The following is a 24,732-nucleotide window of genomic DNA, read 5'->3' as shown; positions in this document are numbered from 1 at the left end:
AGGATTTGCAATGTGTGAAGGCACAAATAGGAAGGGGTTGTCTAATGCACAAATAGCTTCATTTGTAAAAGCACAAGATGTTGTTGGTAAATTGATAAAAAGATCAAAACAAAGTTTTTATCAACATTCATCTCAAAGAAAACAATGTAATTATCCACAACCAATTGTATCCTCTAAATACCCATTCTTGCAAGTACCTATACTGGGAGTAGAAGAGGAGGAAGTAGATACTATTGCCCACAAAAAAGGTTCATTGGAAACTGTATTTAAAATGGAGACAAGAGAGCTTGTTGATCAAGTCATTACAGGTTTCCTCTATGCCAACGATCTTCCTTTCAACTTGGTGAGATCACGATATTGGAAGGAAATAGTGGCAGACATAAATAAAGTATCGGCTCATTACAAAAAACCAGGGTATGAAAAGGTTTGTACAACTTTATTGCAAAAAGAGAGGGCCTTTGTAGCGAACAATATTCAATCAATTAGAAATTCATGGAAAACTTTCAATGTTTCTATTGTTTCGAATGGAAGGAAAGATACAAGAAACCGGCCATTGATTAATGTGATAGCAATGTCACCCAAAGAGGCAATATTTTTGAAGGTAGTTGATTGTGAAGGGGAAGTGAAAGATTCACAATTCATTTCCAAAATTCTCACTGAGGCCATAGAGATGGTGGGTAGTGAGAATGTAGTCCAAGTGTTTACAGACAATGCAAAAATTACAAGGGTGCAGGTGCTTTGGTTGAGGGCCGGTATGACCATATTTTTTGGACACCATGCATCGTACACTCCCTAAACTTGGCCATGCAACAAATTGGCGCCCAAAGAGATTAGGTGAAGCAAATATACCAAGAGGGAGAGGAGATACATACATTTGTGATGAACCACCACATGTCACTTATTTATTTAATTTGAATATATTTTATGTAATGTTCAATTATCAAAATTTGTATAACTTTGCTTAATATTTATTGACATATTGTTATGATTGACTTACTTAGGTGTAGAAAACACGATTTGCATATCATACTATTGTTATGAGACGACTTGTCAAGGTGCAAGGGGCATTAAGCTAAATGGTAATTTCTAGCCAGTGGAATATTTGGAAGGCTTCGAATTCAAAAAGAGCACAAAAGGTAAAGGCATTAATCGTGAATGATAGTTGGTGGGCTCATGTGTAATCTGCATTAGATTTAACAAACCCTATCATCACTATGCTCCACTATGTTGTTTCAAATCAACCTTATTTGGGGGATGTCTATGATGGCATGGAAACGATGGTAGAGAAGGTAAAATTTTCCATACAAACACATAAGAATGACCCCCCAAAATGTGAAGCCTTATGCAATCAACTAGAAACAACCATCCATCATCATTGGGAAAAGATGACTACCCCATTGTACCTCCTTTGATATGCCTCATCTCCAAGGTACTATAGCAAGGATGTACTTGGTATACCATATAGAGTAGCACCATCTGTGGATGAAGAAGTTGCTAATGGGTGGTACAAAGATTTTGCAAGACTCTTCCTACATGATGACATTCACAAAAATGTTAGGACAAAATTTGGCTTATTTACTTTAGGAGTAAAACTTAGTCCACTTGCAATAAAGGACCAATGTGACATGGGAGCTATCACATGGTGGTACCTCTATGGTAAACCATTTAAGCATCTACAACCTCTCAAAAACAAAATCGTCTCACAAGTAAGTTTTATTTGGTCGTTGTTTACCACATGTATTCTACAATTCATTAAATTGCTTTTCATCTTTATGTTTAACTTCAATAATTAATTTTGTAATTGTGAAAATTGTCCAAGTTGCAAGTTCTTCTGTTGCTAAACGAAATTGGAGTACAGACTCATTTGTCCACTCAGTGAAGTGTAACCACTTGAGCTCTAAAAAAGTTGAAGACTTGGTTTACATTTATACCAACTTGCGTCTTTTGTCACGTAAGGAGGATCACTACAAGGAAGGGGCAGCCAAGCTTTGGAGTATAGAGCTTGAGTGTACACACGTGGATGAATGAATGAACAATTTTAATAATGTCCATGAGGCCAAAGCAGCCTATGGAACCCACAAGCATTCCAAAAATAAAAAATAAAAACATTAGGCCTTTTGGAGTTGCTTCTCTAAGTTTGCCCTTCGACAATGAATATTGACTAGTAAATTTGTTGTCTTGGCCAACTGCTCTTTCTTAAAAAGAGTATCTAACTTGCCATTTGCTAGAATATCTCAATCGTTGTAGCGGATGTCATTGTATGTTGGACATTCCATGAGAAAGTGTCACTCGGTCTCAACCTTTCCCGTGTTATAAAACAGACATATTCTCTCCTCCTATTCTTCCTGGGGTATCGTCCATCTGCCCGTTTCGCATCTCAAATGATGGGAACCCGTCCTAAGTTGTGCAAAGAGCATCTTAGCTCTCCATTTGATATTTGCTCCTATGTATACTTTCTACTCATGGGCCCTTGTTGTGTTAAATTTTTTAATATAGTAGTCTTTTTTGCGCCCATTTTGTTTTGACCATATGCAGCTCCTGAATTTTTCCTTTACAAATTTCTTTATCTCAGTGTTGTTATTTGGACATTATGCATTTTGATATTCCATTTTTCCATCCATTTAACATTTTGTTTCATCCATGTGTTCTTTCTTCTATCCAACCTCTCTTCCATGATCAGCTTAGGCCAAAGATGGCTTTCCATATTTTGAGCTTTCTATAAATAGCATAATAACTGAATCATTGTTGATGCCTCTAGTGGGAAGATGCCTATTTCAGCCAATAGGATCTCATAGGGAACTATGGTTTTAATTTTGAGGCTACTGATGATTAAATGCTTTTGGATTCTTTCTACCTCTCTCCATTTCAAAGCCGACATGCTGCTGTCCCAAATCTCACATCCATAGAGGATCACCGGGGTAACTAACAAGCCAAAAAGCATTTTTTGGTTTTCCAATCCCATAATTCCGCATTCCTGCATCTATTATGTAATGAGTATAGTGCTCTCCATCCTCCTTGTATTCTTTTTGCTCTACAAGTTTCCCAGCTAAGCTTCTTGTTGAAATCGACCCCAAGGTACTTGTACTCGTCCACCATCTCTAATGAGTTGTCATTGAAAAGAAAAATATTTTTCTGCCTCTTACTTCTTTTTAAAGAGAAAATCATCACCTTGGTTTTGCTAGTGTTCACCTGCATCCCGACCACCTGACAAAAGGCCTCAAGTTCCTTCAAGTGTTCCCTCAAACCATCCATAGTTTTAGCAATCAAAATGAGGTCATCCGCATAAAGAAGCAGCTTAATCACATACTTAGCCAGCTGGACCCCATCGCCATTGTTCTTGTCTAGACATTCTTCTAACTTGTCAATATATATCACAAACAAGGTAGGTGAAAGGGGGCATCCCTATTTGACCCCTATATCGCTGCCAAGGATGCAATGATTCAAGATCTTACTATAATCGCGGATGATGATGTTGATAACATCATGACACATGGTGCATCTAGTGCAAGTGGAACCTGTTGCATTTTGTGCCCCCCCCCCTCCCCCCGGCAAATATTTGAATTTGAAATGCTTACCCGCCAACGGTCACTGCTCGATTTTAATGCTATTTTTAAACATCCAAAGGAATATCGAAAAAATACTTTAGGCTAACCTTATAATATTTCTTTCCCCCGTGCATTTTAGTATTTCTGTAGGCCCGCAGGTCCTCCATCGTCAGATCTTCCATGATCTACGGTTCCCTGCTTCCCCACATTTTCCAAATGCACAATCTTTAAATAATGTGGGAAAGCCTTTTTGCGACGCGTGGCAGGTGGGTCTGTGTTCCTTCTGTGGTCCGCAAGTAGACAAGGTGGCTGGCTACACTGGCAATTCTATTGGTGCCCGCTTCCCCGCATTCTGAGCTTTGTCGGACCTTCTAACAATGCGGGAAAGCGGGTTGTTGACACGCGTCCAGGTGGTGTCTCAGTCTGTAGTCGTGCAGGTTCAAAGAGTACGAGTTTCATGCACCGTCAGATCTAAGAAGATCAAGGGCTGGCACTTCCCTGCATTATGAAGATGCAAGGAAATTAAATATTGCAGGGAAGCGGTTTGGCGACACGTGTCCCAGCTGATGTCACGGTGGATGTTCTTAGAGGTTCAGAAGGTACAAGCTATGTTCACCGTCGGATCTTCAAGGATCGAGGGTTGGCGTATTCCCGCAAAATCAAGGTGCGAGGAAGTTATAAAATGTGGGAAAGCGGGTAGAGGACACGTGTCCCGACGGCTCGGGTAGCATCAGCAGTTAAGGCATTGACAATTAGCCGCCGGTGGTTAATGTGACTGTCGCGGTCAGGGTTTGCAAGGATGGCACAGTTAGTGAAGAAATACGGTCAACCGTGGGGAAACTCTGCTAGGTGGCAAAATGAAATAAAATGGTTGGTCCACGTGGCTCATCCCAATGCCAGGGTTAGGTTGACCTGCTGATCATGCTGATTTACGAACCAGAAAAAGGAGAAAGTCAGGATTTTACATGAATCTGATCTTTATGATCGATCCTAACCACCAGGAAATGAATGCTAAACGTGGGAGAACACTCCACCCCTCCGATCCAATCCATCTACCTGGTTAGAATAGCTTAATGGCGCCGTTTCCGTCTTCTCAAGGCATTATTTGACACAAAAGATCAGATTTTCTTTAGATCCCCATGATTGTTCCCTGCAGGACTTGATGGCGGTGGTTGCAGGATAGTTTTGGAGGGAAAATCTCAATTATGCCTGCACTATAAAGGGCAATTTTTGTGAATTTTGAAAAGGTCAATCATTCTCTGTTGTTCTCTGCTATTGCTCTACAATTCCAGTGTAAATTCCCCTATGCCTCTGAACTGTATGATTCTCTACTTTATCTCCTTCGGCCATTGGTATGAAAGTGCAAGAACTCTTTGCCTTCGCCATTGTTTTGTGGAAGTCTATAATCTGCATGACTGTATCCCTTCTGGCCTGTGAATGATATATAAGTGAATCTTCTCTTTCTTTGTGTCATTCATTCTGGTTTTCTGATCTGCATGTGATTATTAGATTAAAGCAAGTCTGAATGTGTATATCCTTAGTTTCATTCTGGTTCAATAGTGAATATATGGGCAGAGTTTGGTCTGAACAATCTATTTTGGTGCATCATCTCTTTAGATTAGATTAGGTAGATTTGCTTTCATGCTCTCCTTCTCCCTTTTCCTCTCCAAGAGTAGCTAAGTGCATCCTGATAGTAAGAGGAAGTCGGCCTTCTCTGGAGACTCAACTTCACAGTTCAAGTCCCACAGCTTGGAGGTTGTTTCCATGTTTCACTAAGTTGTCCTCATGCATAGGCTTTGGACAAGGGTGCAAACCTAAGTGACAACAGTTTTTGGCATGCCCGGTGGGACAGCATCTTTCAGAAAATTTCAAGCCTACTGGTGTCAAAAGGGAAGATTTCAAGATCAATACCGAGGAGATAATACTAGCTTCGATGTTTAAGCCTTCAAGAGGCTCATTCTTCAAGTACTTGGCGACTCTGAGCTTCAATACATATCTGGTTCCAAACCAAAGTTGCAGTGATTCATGCCCAGAGCTGAAACAAGGGCATCTTCTAGAGGTAAGTTTCAGTACCAAGAGCTTTCATTTTCAAACCCTAGAAGAAGGAAGACTAGAATATCTTTATCACCAGTGAGGAGTGTAATAGCAACAAATACACCTACAAGATCTATCTCTACTCCTCCTGCTGTTAGATCTCAGCCTAGACTGCCATCAATACATATCAATAGATCACTTGTCTATATGGCGTTGCCTAGAGCTCATACTTTTGCCACCTTTAATGGTGGGAGCCCTCTCTTATTAGCCCAAAGACATGACATAACAGTAGTTGCACTCAAAAGTCTACCAGAGTTTACTGGTGAAACTTCTATCTCTCCCTCAGAACACATTCAAGAAGTTGCAAATGTTTGTAATATCCATGGTATTACAGAGGATGATGTTGCAGTTAGGCTCTTGGCCTCATCTTTGAAAGGAAAAGCACTATAATGGTATAGAGGTCTAGCTCATGGTTCTATAACAGATTGGGATGGATTAGGAGCAAGATTGTGCAAACATTTTGAGAATAAAAGTGACTATTTGTCACTTTTAGAACAGTTGACCACTATAAAAAGAGCCCCCCATGAATGTATGACTGATTTTAATTATAGATTTCAAAAGACATGGGATAGAATACCTACTTCAGTGAAGCCTACTCCTGGTAATGCCTTCTTGCATTACCTTAGAGCTTTTAACAGTGATATTGCCACTACAATCCAAACTATGGGAGGAGATACCTTGCCTATTGCTTATGACATAGCAATAAGGGCAGAGAACATCCTAATACAAAGAGGTAAGTTAGCTCCAAGGCCTCCTATGCCCTTCTTTCCTGATGTTCCAAATCATCAACCAGCAATGGCTCCCCTTCCCACAACTTCTACATCTCAATCCCTTGTCCCAATCCCCCAAGCTTCCACATCTTCAAATGGGATAAATGAAATCAAAGAGATGATGCAATCTCTAATGCAGAACATGGATAAAAGAGAAAAGAACCTAGAGAAAAGTTTGCAAGATCAAGGGAAGAAGTTAGAAGATCAAGGAAAGAGGTTGGAGGATAATTTTTCTATGATGCAGAAAGTGAGCAACAAGGTGGTGACTTTAGAAAGACAGCAAGCTCAAGGTAGTAAGCCTCATCAATTGCAATATCAAGCTCCCAATAGTGGTAGGCCTCCAAATCCTAATCATTGGAACAATTCTTTTGATCAGAGTAGGCAGGGTGGCCATGCTTCAACCTCAAATGTAAACCAAAGTAGAGCCATAGTCCCTCAAAAAAATATGGCTCAAGATCAAGATTTTTGTCCCTCTTGTAACTACTCCTATGCCTATTGTATGTGTCAAAAGGCTGAATCTTTTATGGCTTTGACAGTTCAAGAACCTGCAGCGAAACAATCATACAAGGAGGACCAATTTAAGGATGCCTCATATGTGCAAGGACAGGGTGATTGCTCTTTTATGAATCATCAGATGGAGGAGCATTGTAATGTAAACCAGGATTCCATTGCTCATAACACTAGAAGCAAAAGAAGAGCTATGGAAGATGCTATTCCTCCTCCCAATCAGGCCTCAACTTCAAATGCAATATCTCATGAGCAAGCAGCAGATAATCAATCAAGTACCTTTCAGCAGCAAAGGCAAAACCATGGTAGAAAAGATACAAGTGATCCACCGGTTATTCCATCTCAACCTCATACAAGTGCAGCTCCCAAGGCTTCTACCAAAACACCTGCTATGCCATTCAATGTGGTAGAGCAAATAAAGAAGACAAATGTGAATATCTCCATATGGGATGATGTTGCTACTATACCCATGCAAAAGAGGTTGTTGCAGCAAGAATTGGAAAGAATTGAACCAAAGGACCAAACACTTAGCATGGAAAGTACCACAAGCCTAGTACAACCATCAAGGGAGGTAGAAACAAGCAAAAAGGTTAGACCTCCTCCATTCTATGTTTCTCTAATTAAAGGGGGCAAGCTAGTCCATAATTGCATGATTGATTCAGGGGCTAGCAGTTCAGTGATGCCTAGGTGTGTCGCTGATGCTTTAGGAATGAAATATGAGCCCATTGTTAGGGATGTATTACAGTTGGATGGTAGTACTGTCAAGACTGTAGGGATCCTTAGGAATGTGGAGATGGCCTTACATGCATGCCCTAGTTGTACTGTAACCCAAGATATCTCTGTTGCTGAGGTCAAGCAATATTTTGCCATCTGTCTGTCAAGAGACTTTACTACCCAAATAGGTGGTTTTATATCTTCTGATTGGTCATATATGTCTTTTAAGACGAGATATGGAGCCAATGCCTCAATTAGAGCAAAGCCTCAAGCCCTCCATCATACTGAATCTTACACCCCCAACCCCATCAACATGAATTGCCCTAGTCTAGAGATGGATGAGAATGACATAGTGAATGAGCCCACCACTTCCCTAGCAAAGATACCTGATTTTTTCTTGGATGAATGGGCTGATGCATATCAATTTGATTCTACATCAGAGATCCTTGAGACAAGTCTCAGTACATAATGTATATTGGAAAAAGATGTTCTAGTTCCCAATCTTGTGGGTACTAAAGAAGATGTGAGTGGGATATGGAGCATGTACTTTGATGGATCAAGAAATAAAAATGGATCAGAAGCTGGTGTGATGTTAGTTTCTCCTGCACAAGTAAGATATTACTTCTCCTTTAGGGTTCAATTCAGTTGCACTAACAATGTAGCCGAGTATGAATCCTTGATTCAAGGTCTACTTGCTCAAAAAAGAGGAATCCAAGCCTTAAGGGTGTATGGGGATAGTGAGTTGGTGGTTAATCAAGTGAAAAATCAGAATATCACCAAAAATGGTTTGCTCAAATCTTATAAATATAGGGTGTGGGATTTTCTTGAAGGTTTCAATGCATTTAGTATTCAACGCATCCCTAGAAAAAAAACAGACATGCTGACAGACTTGCAGCAATAGATGCATCTTATGATGTGCCAGGGAATCTTGAGGAGGAGAAGAAGCAACAAATCAGAGTGGTAGTAAGGCCTGCCATCCCTGATAACAACATCCATTGGCAAGTGTTTGAGTCTGATGAGCAAATTGTGAGCTTCTTACAGAATGAGGCAGAATTTTCAAAGAGGAATCAGTCAAGACTGCAGGATCAGTATGGTGATCAGATCATTCATCTCAGTTCTAACAAGTTGCCTAAGGGTCTCATTACCTTAGAAAGTGTTTTTAACCCTGCTGACAAAGCGAGAGGCAAGGCTATGAACCTAGCTGCTGATGAAGGTGACTACACTCCAGTCATGGTTGCTGATGGAAAGTCCTTAAACATGGGGAAGGTATGTTCTAAAATTGAGCAAGAAAATTTTATTCATCTGTGTCAAGAATTTAATGATGTATTTGCTTGGACATATGATGACTTAAAGGGCTTTGACCCAAGGTTATTTCAGCATACTATAGATCTAGTTGATAATGTAAAACCAGTAAGACAAAAACAGAGACCAGTGAATCCCAAGATTGAACCCTTAATGAGAAAGGAGCTATCCAAATTGATTGAGGCCAATATAATTTTCCCTATCAAACACTCATCATGGGCAGCAAACCTTGTCCCTGTTAGGAAGAAGAACGGAGAAATCAGACTGTATGTGGACTTTAGGGACCTTAACCAAGGTTCTCTTAAAGATCACCATCCTCTCCCTTCTATGGAGTAGATTTTGTCCAAGGTCAGTGATTCAAAGAGGTTTTCATTTCTTGATGGATTTTCTGGTTACAATCAAGTGCTGGTTAAGGAGTCTGATAGATACAAGACTGCATTTACCACCAAGTGGGGTACCTATGCTTATTGTAAGATGCCATTTGGACTAACTAATGCAAGTGCTACCTTTCAAAAGGCAATGGAGATAGCTTTCAAGAATATGATTGAAAGGTTTGTATTAGTCTACCTTGATGACATCACTGTGTATTCAAAGAATGTAGAAGATCATTTTGATCATCTAAGACAAGTATTCCTAAGATGCAGAGAGTTTGGGGTTTCCCTTAACCCAAGCAAGTGTGTCTTTGCTACTAACCAAGGAAAATTATTAGGACATATTGTATCTGAGGATGGTTTAACCATTGATCCAGAGAGAACAAAAGCAATACTTGCCCTCCTCCTTCCTAAACACAAGAAAGGGCTGCAAAGTTTCCTAGGCAGAATAAATTTTGTGAGAAGATTTATTCCAAATCTTGCTACTATGGTGAAACCTCTTACAGCTATGCTCAAGAAAGGTATGGTCTTTGCATGGACCAAGGAAGGGAAGGAAAGTTTTGAAGAGATCAAGACAGCCATAGCCTCAGCCCCTACTCTTATGAATTCAAATTTTGAGAAGGATTTCATCCTTTATACCCTAGGTGGTGAGTCAAGCATTTCTATTGTCCTGACTCAAACAAATGACAAGAATGAAGAGCAAAGGGCTTAAAGAATATGAAGATAAATACAGCTATGTAAAGAAGCTAGCCCTTGCAGTCATCAGAGCTTTAAAGAAATTCAAACACCTCCTGTCCCATAACAAGATCCATTTGTTAGTACCCCATGCCAGTGTGAAGGATTTCCTTTTGAACAAAGATGTTAGTGAGAAAAGAGCTGGTTGGATTACAAAGGTAATGGAATATGATGTTGACATTCAGATTACCAAGTTGGTAAGAGGGAAAGGATTGTGTAAACAGATGCTATCATCTCAGGAGCCTGATGAGGAAGTTGTCATGGTATTAACACAAGAACAAGAAGTAAGAAATGATGGCCCAAGGAATTGGATGGATGATATGAAGAACTTCTTGCTAGGAAATGGATACCCCCAAGGATTAGATAGAACTAAAAAGAGACAGTATAGATTGTAGTCAATTCCTTATGTCATAGTTGATGGTATCCTTTTTAGAAAAGATTTTAATGGAGTCCTATTAAGATGCCTTGATACAGACCAGGCTGAAAGAATGATCAAAGAACTTCATGATGGTCCTGATGGCGGTCATTTCTCAGCAAGGACAACTGCAATGAAGATCATGAGGGCTGGTTATTACTGGCCATCTCTGTTTCATGATTGTCATAAGTATGTGAGGAAGTGTGAAAAATGTGCCTTCTTCTCTGGCAAGCAAAGATTTCCAGCTCTTCCCCTTCATCCTATTCAGGTGGACCAACCTTTTGCTCAGTGGGGATTGGATTTCATAAGCCCTATCAATCCTCCTTCTAGTTCTGGTCACAAGTGGATTTTGGCCGCTACAGATTACTTCACCAGATGGACAGAGGCAGTTGCATTGAAGGATGCCACTGAATCTTCAGTTGTTGAGTTCCTTGATGAAATTGTGACTAGGTTTGGTGCCCCTTCAGCTATTATTTCAGATAATGCAAAGTCTTTTGTTGAAGCTCAGATTTGTGCATGGGTAGTGGATCATAATATCTATTTGAGCACATCCTCAAATTACTATTCTCAGGGTAATGGTTTGGCTGAGTCCTCCAACAAGAACCTGATCAGAATCATGAAAAGGACAATAGAAGATAACCAAAGGTGTTGGCATAAAAAACTGAAGATTGCACTGTGGGCTGACAGGATAACGCCTAAAAGGTCAATAGGGAATTCACCATTTATGTTGGTATATGGTAGAGAAGCAAGGCTTCCAATTTCATTGGAATTTCCATCCCTGGAGCTAGCTCATCAGCTGGAGTTGATTGAAGATGGTGCCATGACAGTGAGAGTGGCAGAACTGATGGAGCTGGAAGAGAAAAGGAATCAGGCCATGCAGACCCTAGAGACACACCAGCAGCAGGTTAAAAAGAGCTTTGACAGGAAAGCTAGGGTCAGAACTTTCAGAGAGGGAGACCTGGTTCTAAAATGGGATGTAGATAGAGCAAAACCAGGAAGACACTCAAAGTTTGATGCATTGTGGAGTGGTCCCTATCTGATTGTCAATTGCAAACAGGCCAATGCTTTCCAGTTAAGCAGGCCTGATGGTGAAATTCTGCCTATCCCAGTCAATGGGATCTATCTTAAGCCATGTTTCTGACAGGGTTTGAGATTCCATGTACATAGTTAGCTTAGTTTTCGTTCCAGTTGTTTCCAGTTTTCCAAGAAGTGCACGACCACAGCTATCTCGCTGTGAGATAGCAGGTTTTCAAAATTTTGAAGGTTGCAGAAGGTTTTTGTTCTCTGGTTCCAGTTGCAGAGACGGGGTTTTTCAATGTTTTGCTATCTTAGAGGTAGGGTTAGGGTTTCACAGTGCTCAGAATCTACATATTTTACGACTCTGTAGCCCAATGGATGCTTCAGGCCACTGGTCTTATGCATAGCAGGCTAGCATCCCTTGTGAGTCGCCAGAAATGTTGCATTTTGTGCCCCCCCCCCGGGCAAATATTTGAATTTGAAATGGTTACCCGCCAACGGTCACTGCCCAATTTTAATGCTATTTTTAAACATCCAAAGGAATATCGAAAAAATACTTTAGGCTAACCTTATAATATTTCTTTCCCCCGTGCATTTTAGTATTTTTGCAGGCTCGCAGGTCCTCCACCGTCAGATCTTCCATGATCTACGGTTCCCCACTTCCCCGCATTTTCCAAATGCACAATCTTTAAATAATGCAGGAAAGCCTTTTTGCGACGCGTGGCAGGTGGGTCTGTGTTCCTTCTGTGGTCCGCAAGTAGACAGGGTGGCTGGCTGAGCTGGCAATTCTATTGGTGCCCGCTTCCCCGCATTCTGAGCTTTGTCAGACCTTCTGACAATGTGGGAAAGCGGGTTGTTGACACGCGTCCAGGTGGTGTCTCAGTGTGTAGTCGTGCAGGTTCAAAGAGTACGAGTTTTGTGCACCGTCAGATCTCAGAAGATCAAGGGTTGGCGCTTCCCCGCATTATGAAGATGCGAGGAAATTAAATATCACGGGGAAGCGGTTTGGTGACACGTCCCAGGTGATGTCACAGCGGATGTTCTCAGAGGTTCAGAAGGTACAAGCTATGTTCTCAGAGGTTCAGAAGGTATTCCCGCAAAATCAAGGTGCGAGGAAGTTATAAAAAGGAAAGAAAGCGGGTAGAGGACACGTGTCCCGGCGGCTCAGGTAGCATCGGCAGTTAAGGCATTGACAGTTAGCAGCCGGTGGTTAGTGTGACTATCGCGGTCAGGGTTTGCAAGGATGGCGCGGTTAGTGAAGAAATACGATCAACCATGGGGAGACTCTGCTCGGTGGCAAAATGAAATAAAATGGTTGGTCCACGTGGCTCATCCCGATGCCAGGGTTAGGTTGACCTACTGATCATGCTGATTTACGAACCAAAAACAGGAGAAAGCCAGGATTTTACACGAATCTGATCTTTATGATCGATCCTAACCACCAAGAAATGAATGCTAAACGCGGGAGAACACTCCACCCCTCCGATACAATCCATCTACCTAGTCAGAATAGCTTAATGGCGCCGTTTATGTCTTCTCAAGGCATTATTTGACACAGAAGATCAGATTTTCTTTAGATCCCCATGATTGTTCCCTGTAGGACTTGATGGCAGTGGTTGCAGGATAGTTTTGGAGGGAAAATCTCAGTTATGCCTGCACTATAAAGGGAAATTTTTGTGAATTTTTGAAAAAGTCGATCATTCTCTATTGTTGTCTGCTATTGCTCTGCAATTCCAGTGTAAATTCCCCTGTGCCTCTGAACTGTATGATTCTCTACTTTATCTCCTTCAGCCATTGGTATGAAAGTGCAAAAACTCTTTGCCTTCACCATTGTTTTGTAGAAGTCTGTAATCTGCATGACTGTATCTCTTTTGGCCTGTGAATGATATACAAGTGAATCTTCTCTTTCCTTGTGTCATTCATTCTGGTTTTCTAATCTACATGTGATTATTAGATTAAAGCAAGTCTGAATGTGTATATCCTTAGTTTCATTCTGGTTCAATAGTGCATATATGGGCAGAGTTTGGTCTAAACACTCTATTTTGGTGCATCGCCTCTTTAGATTAGATTAGGTAGATTTGCTTTCATGCTCTCCTTCTCCCTTTTCCTCTCCAAGAGTAGCTAGGTGCATCTTGATAGTAAGAGGAAGCCGGCCTTCTCCGGAGACTCAACCTCATAGTTCAAGTCCCACAGCTTGGAGGTTGTTTCCATGTTTCACTAGGTTGTCCTCATGCATAGGCTTTGGACAAGGATGCAAACCTAAGTGACAACAGAACCGTTTTCGGTTCAAATGATCTTGAACTTGCAACAATTGGGGGAGTTGGAGACAATAAGGATTTTTTTGCAAATCCATATGAATTAGATTCAGATGGATGAACATTGAATGATGAACTATATTTTGATTTTGTAATTGTGATGATTTGCTGATTTGCATTGGAATCATAAACATAGACGTATATAATGTTATTAAATATTTGAATTTCAATTTGAATATGTATTGGTGAAGGCACAAGATCATACAATCAAATGTTTATATTTTGTATATTTCTTTCATTTCTTTGCATATATATATATATATATATATGCACGCATCCATACGCATCGACATCCAAAAAAAATTTGTGCGTCCGCGCCCCTGCATCCTGCATTTGTATCCAAATCGGTAACTAAGGTTAACACCATAGACTGCATTTTCAAACTCCCCTAACCACTCTTTCACAAACACAGCATGGTAGAGCTCTACTATATCCAGCTTGGAGACCCGAGCTTTAAACAGGCACAAAATAAAGACCCCTATGATGTTGTCATTGGTCCTAAATGTATACTCATTGTCGAGCCAAATCATCCAACCGGTTAAAGATCCAAGTCCAACGCTCAGGTTTAATTTACCCTCTAAAAGCCATGGTCCTACTCTCAAAAGTATGAAAAACCCGATTATTGATCTCCATGAAAACCATATGCTAAAAATGAACCCTATGAAGTATAAACACAATGGATGGAAAAAGATAGAGCAGAGCACAAGAAGAACTATGTTAAATAGAACATAAGGCTTTCAGAAGGACTGAGAAGCTACTCGAAGCCACCAAAAGCTGTAGAATGTCTAAAAAAATTTAAAGCCCTGTTATACAATGATTCTATTTTAATCTTTGATTCCATAAGACATTGGGAATGTGAACTGGTATGATTATTAGTCATGGAATCATTGCAAGCAATAATGAAGGAGGACTTTACATATGTTGTCAAATGCTTTAATTTACAAAATACCACCTTTTATTGAAAAGCCCCCTGGATGGGCAGGTTGGAAACCATATCATGACAGTGTTGGAAATGAGAATGGAGTAACTGATAGGGGAGGGGTGAATCAGTTACTACAAAAACTTTTCCCACAAGTCCCTTAAGATGTCAAAGGAAATACTCATTGCTGATACTCATATAATCAAACTGAAAACACAAGAAACAAGAGACAAGAGACACCAGATTTAACGTGGAAACCCAATATGGGAAAAACCACCAATGTAACTAGTTACTGTTTTTCACTCTTCTGAAGTGAGCCCTGTTAGGAGCCAACCTTGTTAAAGGTTACAAAACACACTGTTAGGTGCGACCTTGTTAGAGGATTTAATCACCCTGCTAGGAGTGGCCTTGCTAGAGGTCTTTAGATCAATTCAACTGAATTGCCACCTTGTTAGAGGATTTTACAAAAGGCTGTTAAACCCACTCTGTTAAGAGATTTGAAAACACTGTTACAATTGTTAGAAAGTAACAATGAGTGATCTGAAATAAATACAACTTATCTTTGCTGATACAGATCTCTGTTCTGTTCCTCTAGATCCTCTCTGATCAAATGCAACTCTGCATCTCTGATCCTTCAAAAATTTGCTCTGACCTTCCTTATAATTCGCATATTAGATATTCAATCATATCTGCTAGCTTTTTCACATTCATACTCCCATACTTGAATTCGCAACTTGATCCTTCATATATACCTTTCAGATTATCAAGTCGGCTCAAATACAAGTTACAATTATAAATAATTGTGCTATAAGTCAGCTTCATACATTACATAAAGTAATTAACTTTAATTACTTAACCTTCGAGAAATCCTTCGCTGGCCGACTTAACTCGGTAAATACTGCACAGAAAATAATTCCTGTGTTAACCGACTGAGCTCGGTTAATACAGAGAATTTCGTGAAATCCTTCAGTCGCCGAGTGAACTCGGTAAACACCGATTTCTCTGACTTTCCTTTGATGACCGAGTGAGCTCGATTAACACTGTCTGCTACTTTTCTTCGATGACCGAGTGAGCTCGGTTAACACTGTCTGCTACTTTTCTTCGATGACCGAGTGAGCTCGGTTAACACTGTCTGCTACTTTTCTTCGATGACCGAGTCAACTCGGTAAATACTGACAACCTATCTCATATCCTTTGTTTACCGAGTGAGTTCGGTAAACACTGTCTTTCGGCAACAAATCCTTTGATTACCGAGTGAGCTCGGTAAACACTGAACTTCCTTTGTTTACCTTGCAAGCTCGGTAAACTCTGTCAACAGCTGTACTTACCTTCTGAGCTCGGTAGACTCTGTCTGATGACTGATATGACATTTGTGTAACATCAAAGACAATCATGCAATTATCAATTGTATCCAACAGACAGGTCATACGAAAGTCATTGATTTTTTATTGATCTAAGGCTGGATTCATTCGTATTCCCCGGAGGGAACCATAAAATGAGCAACAGATTATCTCTTTACTGATTATAAAGGTGTCCGAATGATTTTTATAATTGTATATTTCTCATATATATATATATATATGTATGTATCAAAGGATATATAAATACACACAGCAATAATCTTAGGGAAATGTTTAAATATGTATCTTTTATTTGATGATATTGAGGATCTGTTATCTAATGTGAATTAAAGGATATTGTTAATTATGTGTATATGTGTATGTGTATATATATATGCTTCTTTCACTCAGATGGTATTTTAGCATTTAATGCAGAATATGAATATTTTGTGACATGTCTAACTACGGTTGAGACTGGTCACAATAGGTAGGATATTATACAATTCCTCTTTTACCTATTGAATATATTGGAGGGTGCTAAAAAATGAACAGGTAAAGTTCGTATTTATGTCTATACTTAAAAATATAGATGGGCATTAAACATATAAAAAATATAGATGGGCATTAAACATATATATATATATATATACACACTTGTAGGTGACCATGTATATTTATGAATGTCGACATAGGTATGTACCTAATTACTGATGCTGATTTCTACAGCAGATGGTGGTAAACAGGTTTTGGGGTGTATCTCCTATTTTAGATGTACTCCTAATCTACTCGACTGTGTACTTGCTTGATTCCACTCATGATCAGCTAGTGGTAAAATATAAATCTGAATATAGCAATAAGAGATTGTCTGCTTTCTTTCTATTACTTTGACTAATAACAACAATCCTGGCTGAATGTAAGGGAAAGAGTATATGCAGGTGACCTGAACATAGAGCTATTGATGAAGCTTTAGAGAGGTCATGGCCTTGGAAACAATAAGGCAGAAGCCAGGAATCCATAGCAATATAGATCAAATCAGGCAAATCAAAGATAGCTGTACATTGTAACAAGGTTAAAAGATTGATCACGATTGATTCCTAATGTTCCTATTGTATGGAACAAACTAGAGATTTTATGTTACTTTTCCTTTTGGATTTGTGCAAGACCGGAGGCTTTCTTCCCTCCATTCTTTCCTACCGGTGCCCTTTAAATGGAGGTGTAAATCATATTTTAATCAATAAAAAATTTCAACTCTTCGGCCTATAATCGATAGAAAAAACAAAAGTTTGTGGAAGGAAATGAACACAACACTTACGTTTGAGTCGTCACCATATCCATACATCATGTGCTGCACTGTCAAATGAAAAAAGATGAAACATTAGGTTCCTTAGCAGAAAACCCCAAAAAAATAGTCAAACTATTTAAAATATCTTCCTTTCTTTTTAAATGTGGCCGACTGACGTTATAGGCAGCCTTTCACAAGGTCCAAAAAACATTACTAAAATTTCTAAGCATAAGTCCCACTTCGACGCACCAACCCTATAATAATTGCACCACCCCACACATACCCATAAGCATAGGTTGCATTCTTCTCATTCCCGAATGTAAAACTGAGTCATGCTATTACAATTATGTAATGTTAATAACTTAAACCTCTGAACAGTTAATAAATTATGACTTTAAGTAATGAACAAAACTTTAAATTCAGCTCACTGTAGCAATGTTGGCTTGCAGAAGTTGATTGTGCTTTTTGTGGTCCTGTCTTGTAAATATTATCCATCTCAAGGGAAACTCATACAAAAATTGTATCCAAAATACACAGAGAAAAGATACTTACAGTCTTTCTGAAAAATACCCCGCTTGCGCTTGACACCAGATTCGGAAGGCTGTGTTCCCCCTGACTTCACTCTAGAGGACCCTGCGCCCGATGAGCCCATCATCGCCGCCATTATTTTGACCTCACTTTACAGAAATCATGAGGGCAAATAAAGTACTCCTGTTGCTACAAGCTCAAAACTAGGCGCAAGATACATAAAACAAGACTATGATTTTAAATCATGAGTACAATCTGAATTGTTTTGAGAAATTCCAACTTTGATGCGTTTGCAGAATTTGCTAACGTGAACGATTTTGAAATGTTGAAACTATATTTAGCCTTCAATCCTTGTTGTTTATCACCGCTTACTAAACGACTTCCCACTGCACAAAATTTGATCTCTGCTATCGGAAACTGTTCATTTGCATGTGGATTGGCAACGGGCTTCCCTAATTATAACCCTTTCAAGAAATCGCAAATTTAATCGACTGTTAAATCGCAGGAAAAAAAAAATTGCATAGTTCAGCTATAGAATTCTTCCATAGGCGAAAACGGTTAGTTTCACTAAATTGGCATCAATTATTCCTACATTTTCTTTTAAGTGCATCATAAATCTTTTAAGAGACGACAATATTTTTAAGTTCAATTTTAATTTATAGTTCTTAATTCGAATGTCAAAATTTGTCGATTTAAAAGCTAATTTTTTGGCTTTGCCGCATTTAGGAGCTACATGTAGAACTCATAGAGTGTGAGGTAGTCTAAATGTGTCATTTTTAAACATTTGCTTGAAACCTGTTATGTTCACCCTCAGTCGCTCACAAAAGAATAGCATCTTTTGCACAAATGGATGAATCAATGACCAAGAAAGCTAAAAAATGATCAAATATTAGTACATGTGTGATCAACTGTTAGTACATGTGTTATCATGTTGCGGAGCTTCTTATGAACATTAATTGGACTTTTTTGACGCGGAGGCAATGTGAACATGGGCAGCGCCTCAGTTGTTTCCCCTAGTAACTTTTTAATCATTTTTATAGTTAAATTTCAAAATATTCATATTTAGTTTCTAACATAGGCTAGAGGACTATAGGTAACAAACAAATCTAACTAGTGATTAAACTAATAATTTTAATGAATCAATTTTTATCAATTTTTTTAAGAATTTAATATTTTACTATTTTATAAAATTAGATGTAAAATATATAATTGTATACATTTATAAAGACATTTATCACTCATCCCATTGACTTAAAAAATGAGGGACCCTTCTCAAATGTTCATCATGCCAAATTTAAACCTAAAGTTTAACTATAAAAATTAATTCAAATTTATTTGGATTTAATGTTTTAAATGTGAAAGTTTTTAAGTGCTTTGTAAAATTTTACCATAATAAAAGTCAAGAACTATAGTGAGCTTATTTAAAGTATTAACTTTAATTTTAAGTTTAGTTTTTTCAAATATATTAATAGTTGTTAATTATTAATATTTGTATTAATATTAAAGTAAAATAAGTTCAAAAAAATGACGAGATATCCAAAAAATGTGAATCAAGTGAACAAGGCAAAGCAGAAAAATCATGTGGCGAATAACTTTTTCTTCAAAAACAAAAAAGGGGAAAGTAACCCTAGATATTTAAGTTCGTGAAGGAATGCTACCCCAATTTTATAAAAGCCTAGCTACAATTCACGACCAAGGCATCCTTCAATCTAATACAAAAATAATTCCAAAAAGAAAGAAATATCACTAGTAGTGAATAAACTCTCAAACTCCTACAACAATAGATTCTCAACCTTGGTCAAACTCCATGAAACTAGAGGTAGAGAAATTTTAAAGACACGGGGGAAGTCATCACAAAGAGTCAAAGCTTCTATAGTGGAAGGGTCTAAAAAGGGCTAGCAATTGGTACTCAATCGAAAGAATAGACTAAAAAATTCAGCAAATATTCAGATAAAGATAGAATCGAACATAATATAAAAAATAGGGATGAAGGTCAAGTAAGGAGACAATTAGCACATTTCTCCATAACTAAGTATGTACATAAACCTAGCTCTTTATCAACCTCAATCCTATCTAATCCATTGTCAAAGAGATTTAGTGGAAACCCTAGTTTCAGCAAGCCTTACCTGAAAAAGCTCTTTGCAACCAATAGCATGCCCATCGAGCCCAAAAATATTTTGCCCTCTTTGTCTTGAATTCTACCAAAGAGCCTAATAACCTCAATAACATAGCAAGAAGTTCAAAGGCTTGCATCCCACCTCATAAGAAACTAGTGGGAACAAGACCTAATTATAATTCATTAGGATTAAATTCATTGATCCCTAGAAGCAATCCTAAAATAGGATCTATGTATGTAGCCCATAATTTTCCTAGAGATATCCAAATTATTAGTGATGATTATAGTAAGAAAAGATAGTGGCAATGTCAAGAGCTACGATTATATGCCTATTAGAATGGCCCCAAAGAAAAGATTTTGAAACTAACAAGCTAGTTGAAGGATCTCTAGGAGCAGGTAAGTATTTCCACCTATTCCAAATGTTTGTTGTATTTACATTGTCAAAATAAAGATATTAGGAATGAATTTAATTCAATTTTACATTGCCTTTATAAAGGTCATTCATTAAAATTGTAATCTGGGAACCTAACTGCAATGAACAAAAGCTAGAAAAACATCTAGCTCCTTCTTGGTTTGAATGAAAAAATCTTCCACCAAAGTTAAGCCAAATTCAGATCCTAAATAAAATGGAAAAGATTTAGGCAATCTCATAGACATTGAAACAAACTATAATAAATCTAGTGATATCAAGTTTCTTGTGAACACAAAGATAGGGCAAAGAGAGATCAAAAATAAAAAAGATTATCATGAGTAGATCCATATACAATCTTACTTTCTCTAGATATGAAGGGAAAATCAATGATATCATTAGAATAAGTTCTAATAGAACTTTACCTAAGATCAACAAAACCACAAATCTTAAAGAGGCAATTAACATAATCTATTAGAGGTTAGAACATGAGAAAGGAAAAGAGATGGAGAAGGCTGGATACTCCCCAAAAAAAAAGAGGAAACAGGGTAATAATGAAGAAACACTGGAAGAAGGAGAATTTAGAAATCTGGGTTTAGAGGACAAGATTATATCTATAGAAAATAGACAACCAAAGATTAGAAAGGATTTACAAAAAATAAACAACCAAAAATTAGAACGGAAAATCATAGGGAAATAAAGATCTTAAAAGAGATAGGAAAAGGTAATAAGGTGTATTCAGATATGCACCATAAAATTACAAGGCTTAATCAATGTGTCATGTGTCAAAAAGAGAATGGATTTCTAGAGGACCTAAATTCCAGCATGAAGAGTTATAATAGCTTAACACATGAGCTTTTATTCACTCAGTATGATATTTATAATCAAATAGCTTTAGGAAAATAGGAACATGTAAAACAACTCAATAATATTAATCAAACTCATAAATTTGAGAAAGTAAAAGATCGAGTGAACAAAATAGAGGAAGATAGATCAAAGTATAGAGGACCAATAGAGGGGACAATAGATGGAATTGTACAAGAAAATATACAAGATACAAAAATAAAATCATTGAATCAAGATATAAATCAAGAAACTCGCTTACCTCAAACGGAAACTACCTCATACTTGAATCCAGTAGCATTAAATCAGAGCTTGGGCAAGAACTTGGAGTCTTTAACACTCATAAGTAAATGAAAACAACAAACAAAGGAGGATAGAGTATCACAAGAATTTTTGAAAGGTAATGCAACTGTCAGTGAAAAGATTTATGAAGAGGCAAACAAAGCTAAGACAAAAATAAACCCAAATGATAGGGAGGAAGACAGTAAGTTAAAGCAAGGTTCAGATCAAGGAAAAAATAACTTATCAACGCTGGCAACAAAAAACAAGAAAAAGTGGAAAGAAATAAAAGAACAAGAAGAATGTCAACCTCAAATAACTAGTATTCCCCCAACTTCATCCACCCACTGAGAAAATGTTACTATCAAGAAAAAAGCCAAAAAAGAGATTACACAAATTTTGGAAAACTCCAGTAAATGGGAAAGACTCCTTTGAAGAAAGGGATAGTGAATCAAAGCATAATAAGGAGGCTAAGAATAAGAATGAGGGTCTTCTTATACTAGTGGAAGTGGAATCTTTTATAAATAAGATTAGGGTTCTAAGTCCAGAAGATTAAAAAACCAGTAAAGAAATAAGAACATTAAATTGAAATGAGTTAGAAAATAGTCAACCATGGGAGAATTTGGGATTTTAAATGTTAAAGAATAGTGCACCGAAAATGAAAAGTCTAAAAGTTTGGAACTCTAGTATGATGAGGTCAAGGAAAAAGAAATTGATGGAATAGATATAGGGGATCAAATATTACAAGAATTGGAAGAAGATGATGAGGTATCAGAGGAAGAAATAATATCAACTAGCATTAACAAATCCAAAAAAAAACATTGACAACTTAGGTATCTTGATCAATCAAGATGGTGTTAAAGGCCCCACGATGTGCTAAACAAGAGATAAAGTGAGGTAGAAAGACATTGAGGGAATTGAGATCTATTATAGGACAAGCGAAAAATCAAAAAAAGATTAGCGAAATATTGAATATAGAGAAGGGAAGTTTCTTCCCAAAGAAAAATGAGGATAACAACATGGAATGCTAGGGGACTTAATGCCCTTACAAGAAGTGTTTACTAAAGTGCAATTTAACCTTATTTGACTTAGATGTTATATTAATTCAAGAGACTAAATTAAACAAAGAAGAAGGAATCATATGAGAAAGGAAATTGGGCAATTGGAAGATGAAATTAGTAGAATCTAATGGAGCTTCAGGAGGTATCAGGATCATTTGGAATCCTCAAAAAATAGATTTCAACAAAATAATCTCAAATAATAATTGGATAGGGGATAGAGTTAAAAAAAAAAAAAGATATAATCTCCAATTGACCCCTATCAATGTATATGGACCCATCTAGACAATAGATAAGAAAGAATTATGGAATTAAATTAGCACATTTATCGAGTTAATCATAGAGATAATTTCCTCCTTGGTGGTGACTTTAATGTGATCTTAAATTTTGAAGAAAAGTATGGTGGATCTCATATAGTAACACATGTAGTAACAGAATTTAGTAGAATGGTTTGAAAGAAACAACTTAATGGATATCCCAACAAGCAATGGAGTATTTACATAGAATAATAGAAGATTGGGTTCTGTCACATAGCAAAAAGATTAGATAGATTTATGTTTAAGGGGGATCTAAGCAATATAGATCTAGGATTTCATCTTTCTATCTTGCCAAATGTTGGATCGGATCACTTCCTAGCTAGGATAGAATTTATAGAAATTGAAAAACTTAGTGGAAACTATAATTTGAACAATTGTTATGTTGTCATTGATGTCAAAACTTATTAGTAAGAAAATTTACTATCTGAGTAGACTACCATATCAAGATGATTGATGAAGAGGATTTAAGAAGATGGACATAACAAAAGAACCTAGAGGAAAGGTTGAGTTATGAGGAATTATAATGGGCACTTGATTAGTTGGACTTTGACAAGATAATATGAATATTTATAATCATAATACAAGAGAAGAATACAATTGTATTGAAGCCTAGAATAAGTGATCAAAGAAAGACCAAATATGTAGGCTTGACCGAGTAAAATAGAAGAAGATTAAGGAACTTGAAATTTAAGTGATGTTAGATTTGATCGAGTGACAATATAAGCCAAGTGAAATATAGTATCAATCGAGCATTACTATTGATCGAGTGTCAGTATATGTGTTGAATAGAATAATAAGTAGTGACCGAGTAATCTAGTGATGACCAAGTGTCAGAATAGGGACAACATTTAATAGATTACGAGGGAATCATGATTTCCAACCAACACAATTAATTTCTTATAATATGGAAAGCATGTTGAAGATAAGAATGAATCACCTATAGATTATTTAATGCAAGGATAGGGTTAGGTGAGTGATCAATAGCTTAATTCAAAAGAAACATTTCTAGAAAAGAAGGATATGAATGAGAAGGTGAACAAATTCATTGTACGTGTTGAATATGATCAAAACCCTAAGATATATGATGATGTTTGAGTGGAAAAATATAAAAACTACCTATTCAAGGAGGTGTAATGGCTAAACTTATAGAGGTTAGCAGAGCTGGTGAAGACCTTAACAAGGTTGGAGCAGTTGTCGATGCTATTGATTGGCAAACTTGAGTAGGAAGTTGAGAGGAGTTGTGAATAGGTGAAGTATGATTACTTGAAGGCTTGCCAAGAAGATTAGAGATAGGGATGATAGTGGAAGCTAGTCAGTGGATCACCATATGAACCAAATTGTGATATGTATTTGCAAAGTGAGTTGTATTTGTTAGATCAATGTGCTGTTACTTTCTAACCATTGTATCAGTTTTGAAATCCTTTAATCAAGGTTGACCTAACAGTCATATGTAAATCCTTTTATCAAGGTGACATTCTAATGGAATGTTCTTAACCCCTCTAACAAGGCCACTCTTAAAAGGGTGATTAAATCCTTTAACAAGGTCACATTTAATAGTGTGTTTTATAACTTTTAATAGGGTTAGCTCCTAACAGAGCACACTTCAAAAGAGTAAAAAATTGGTAACATGTTATTGGCAATTTTTCCCAAATTGGATTTTCACGTTAATCCTAGTGTCATACTTGTGTGGATGTCATTTGAGATGTTTTACTATTAATGTTTTACATTCTACAAGTTTGTTACTCTTAGGATAGTGGGTTGCAATTTTATGTTACTAATTATCTGCTATAGAGACCAAGATATTGAATGTTTATATTTGAAGTATTTGAAGTGTTTAAAAGTTCAATTGGTACATC

At 37.5% G+C, this 24,732-nt stretch overlaps 1 protein-coding gene across 3 annotated transcripts in view; it reads right to left on the bottom strand.

The window, feature by feature from the left end:
- The window catches only part of TAF13 (TBP-associated factor 13), a 152,933-nt gene extending 134,492 nt beyond the window's left edge, over positions 1 to 18,441 (bottom strand). The window contains exons 1-2 of one of the 3 annotated variants that reach the window (XM_089814753.1): positions 17,879 to 18,441; positions 17,357 to 17,394 (exon numbers count right to left, since the gene is read on the bottom strand). In XM_089814753.1, the coding sequence (XP_089670879.1) occupies positions 17,357 to 17,394; positions 17,879 to 17,990 (150 nt within the window). In that variant the 5' untranslated portion in view covers positions 17,991 to 18,441. The remainder of the gene's footprint in view (positions 1 to 17,356; positions 17,395 to 17,878) is intronic. The other 2 variants (XM_089814755.1, XM_089814754.1) reach the window with 2 other exon arrangements.
- Positions 18,442 to 24,732: the final 6,291 nt, after the last annotated feature.

Source organism: Cupressus sempervirens, chromosome 2 (genome assembly GCF_028749045.1).
Source record: "Cupressus sempervirens isolate cs-2001-9-10 chromosome 2, ASM2874904v1, whole genome shotgun sequence".
In the NCBI taxonomy this organism is placed as follows: Eukaryota; Viridiplantae; Streptophyta; class Pinopsida; order Cupressales; family Cupressaceae; genus Cupressus; species Cupressus sempervirens.
The sequence above is the reverse complement of the archived record's forward strand: the minus strand, read 5'-3'. Positions and strand labels throughout refer to the sequence as shown.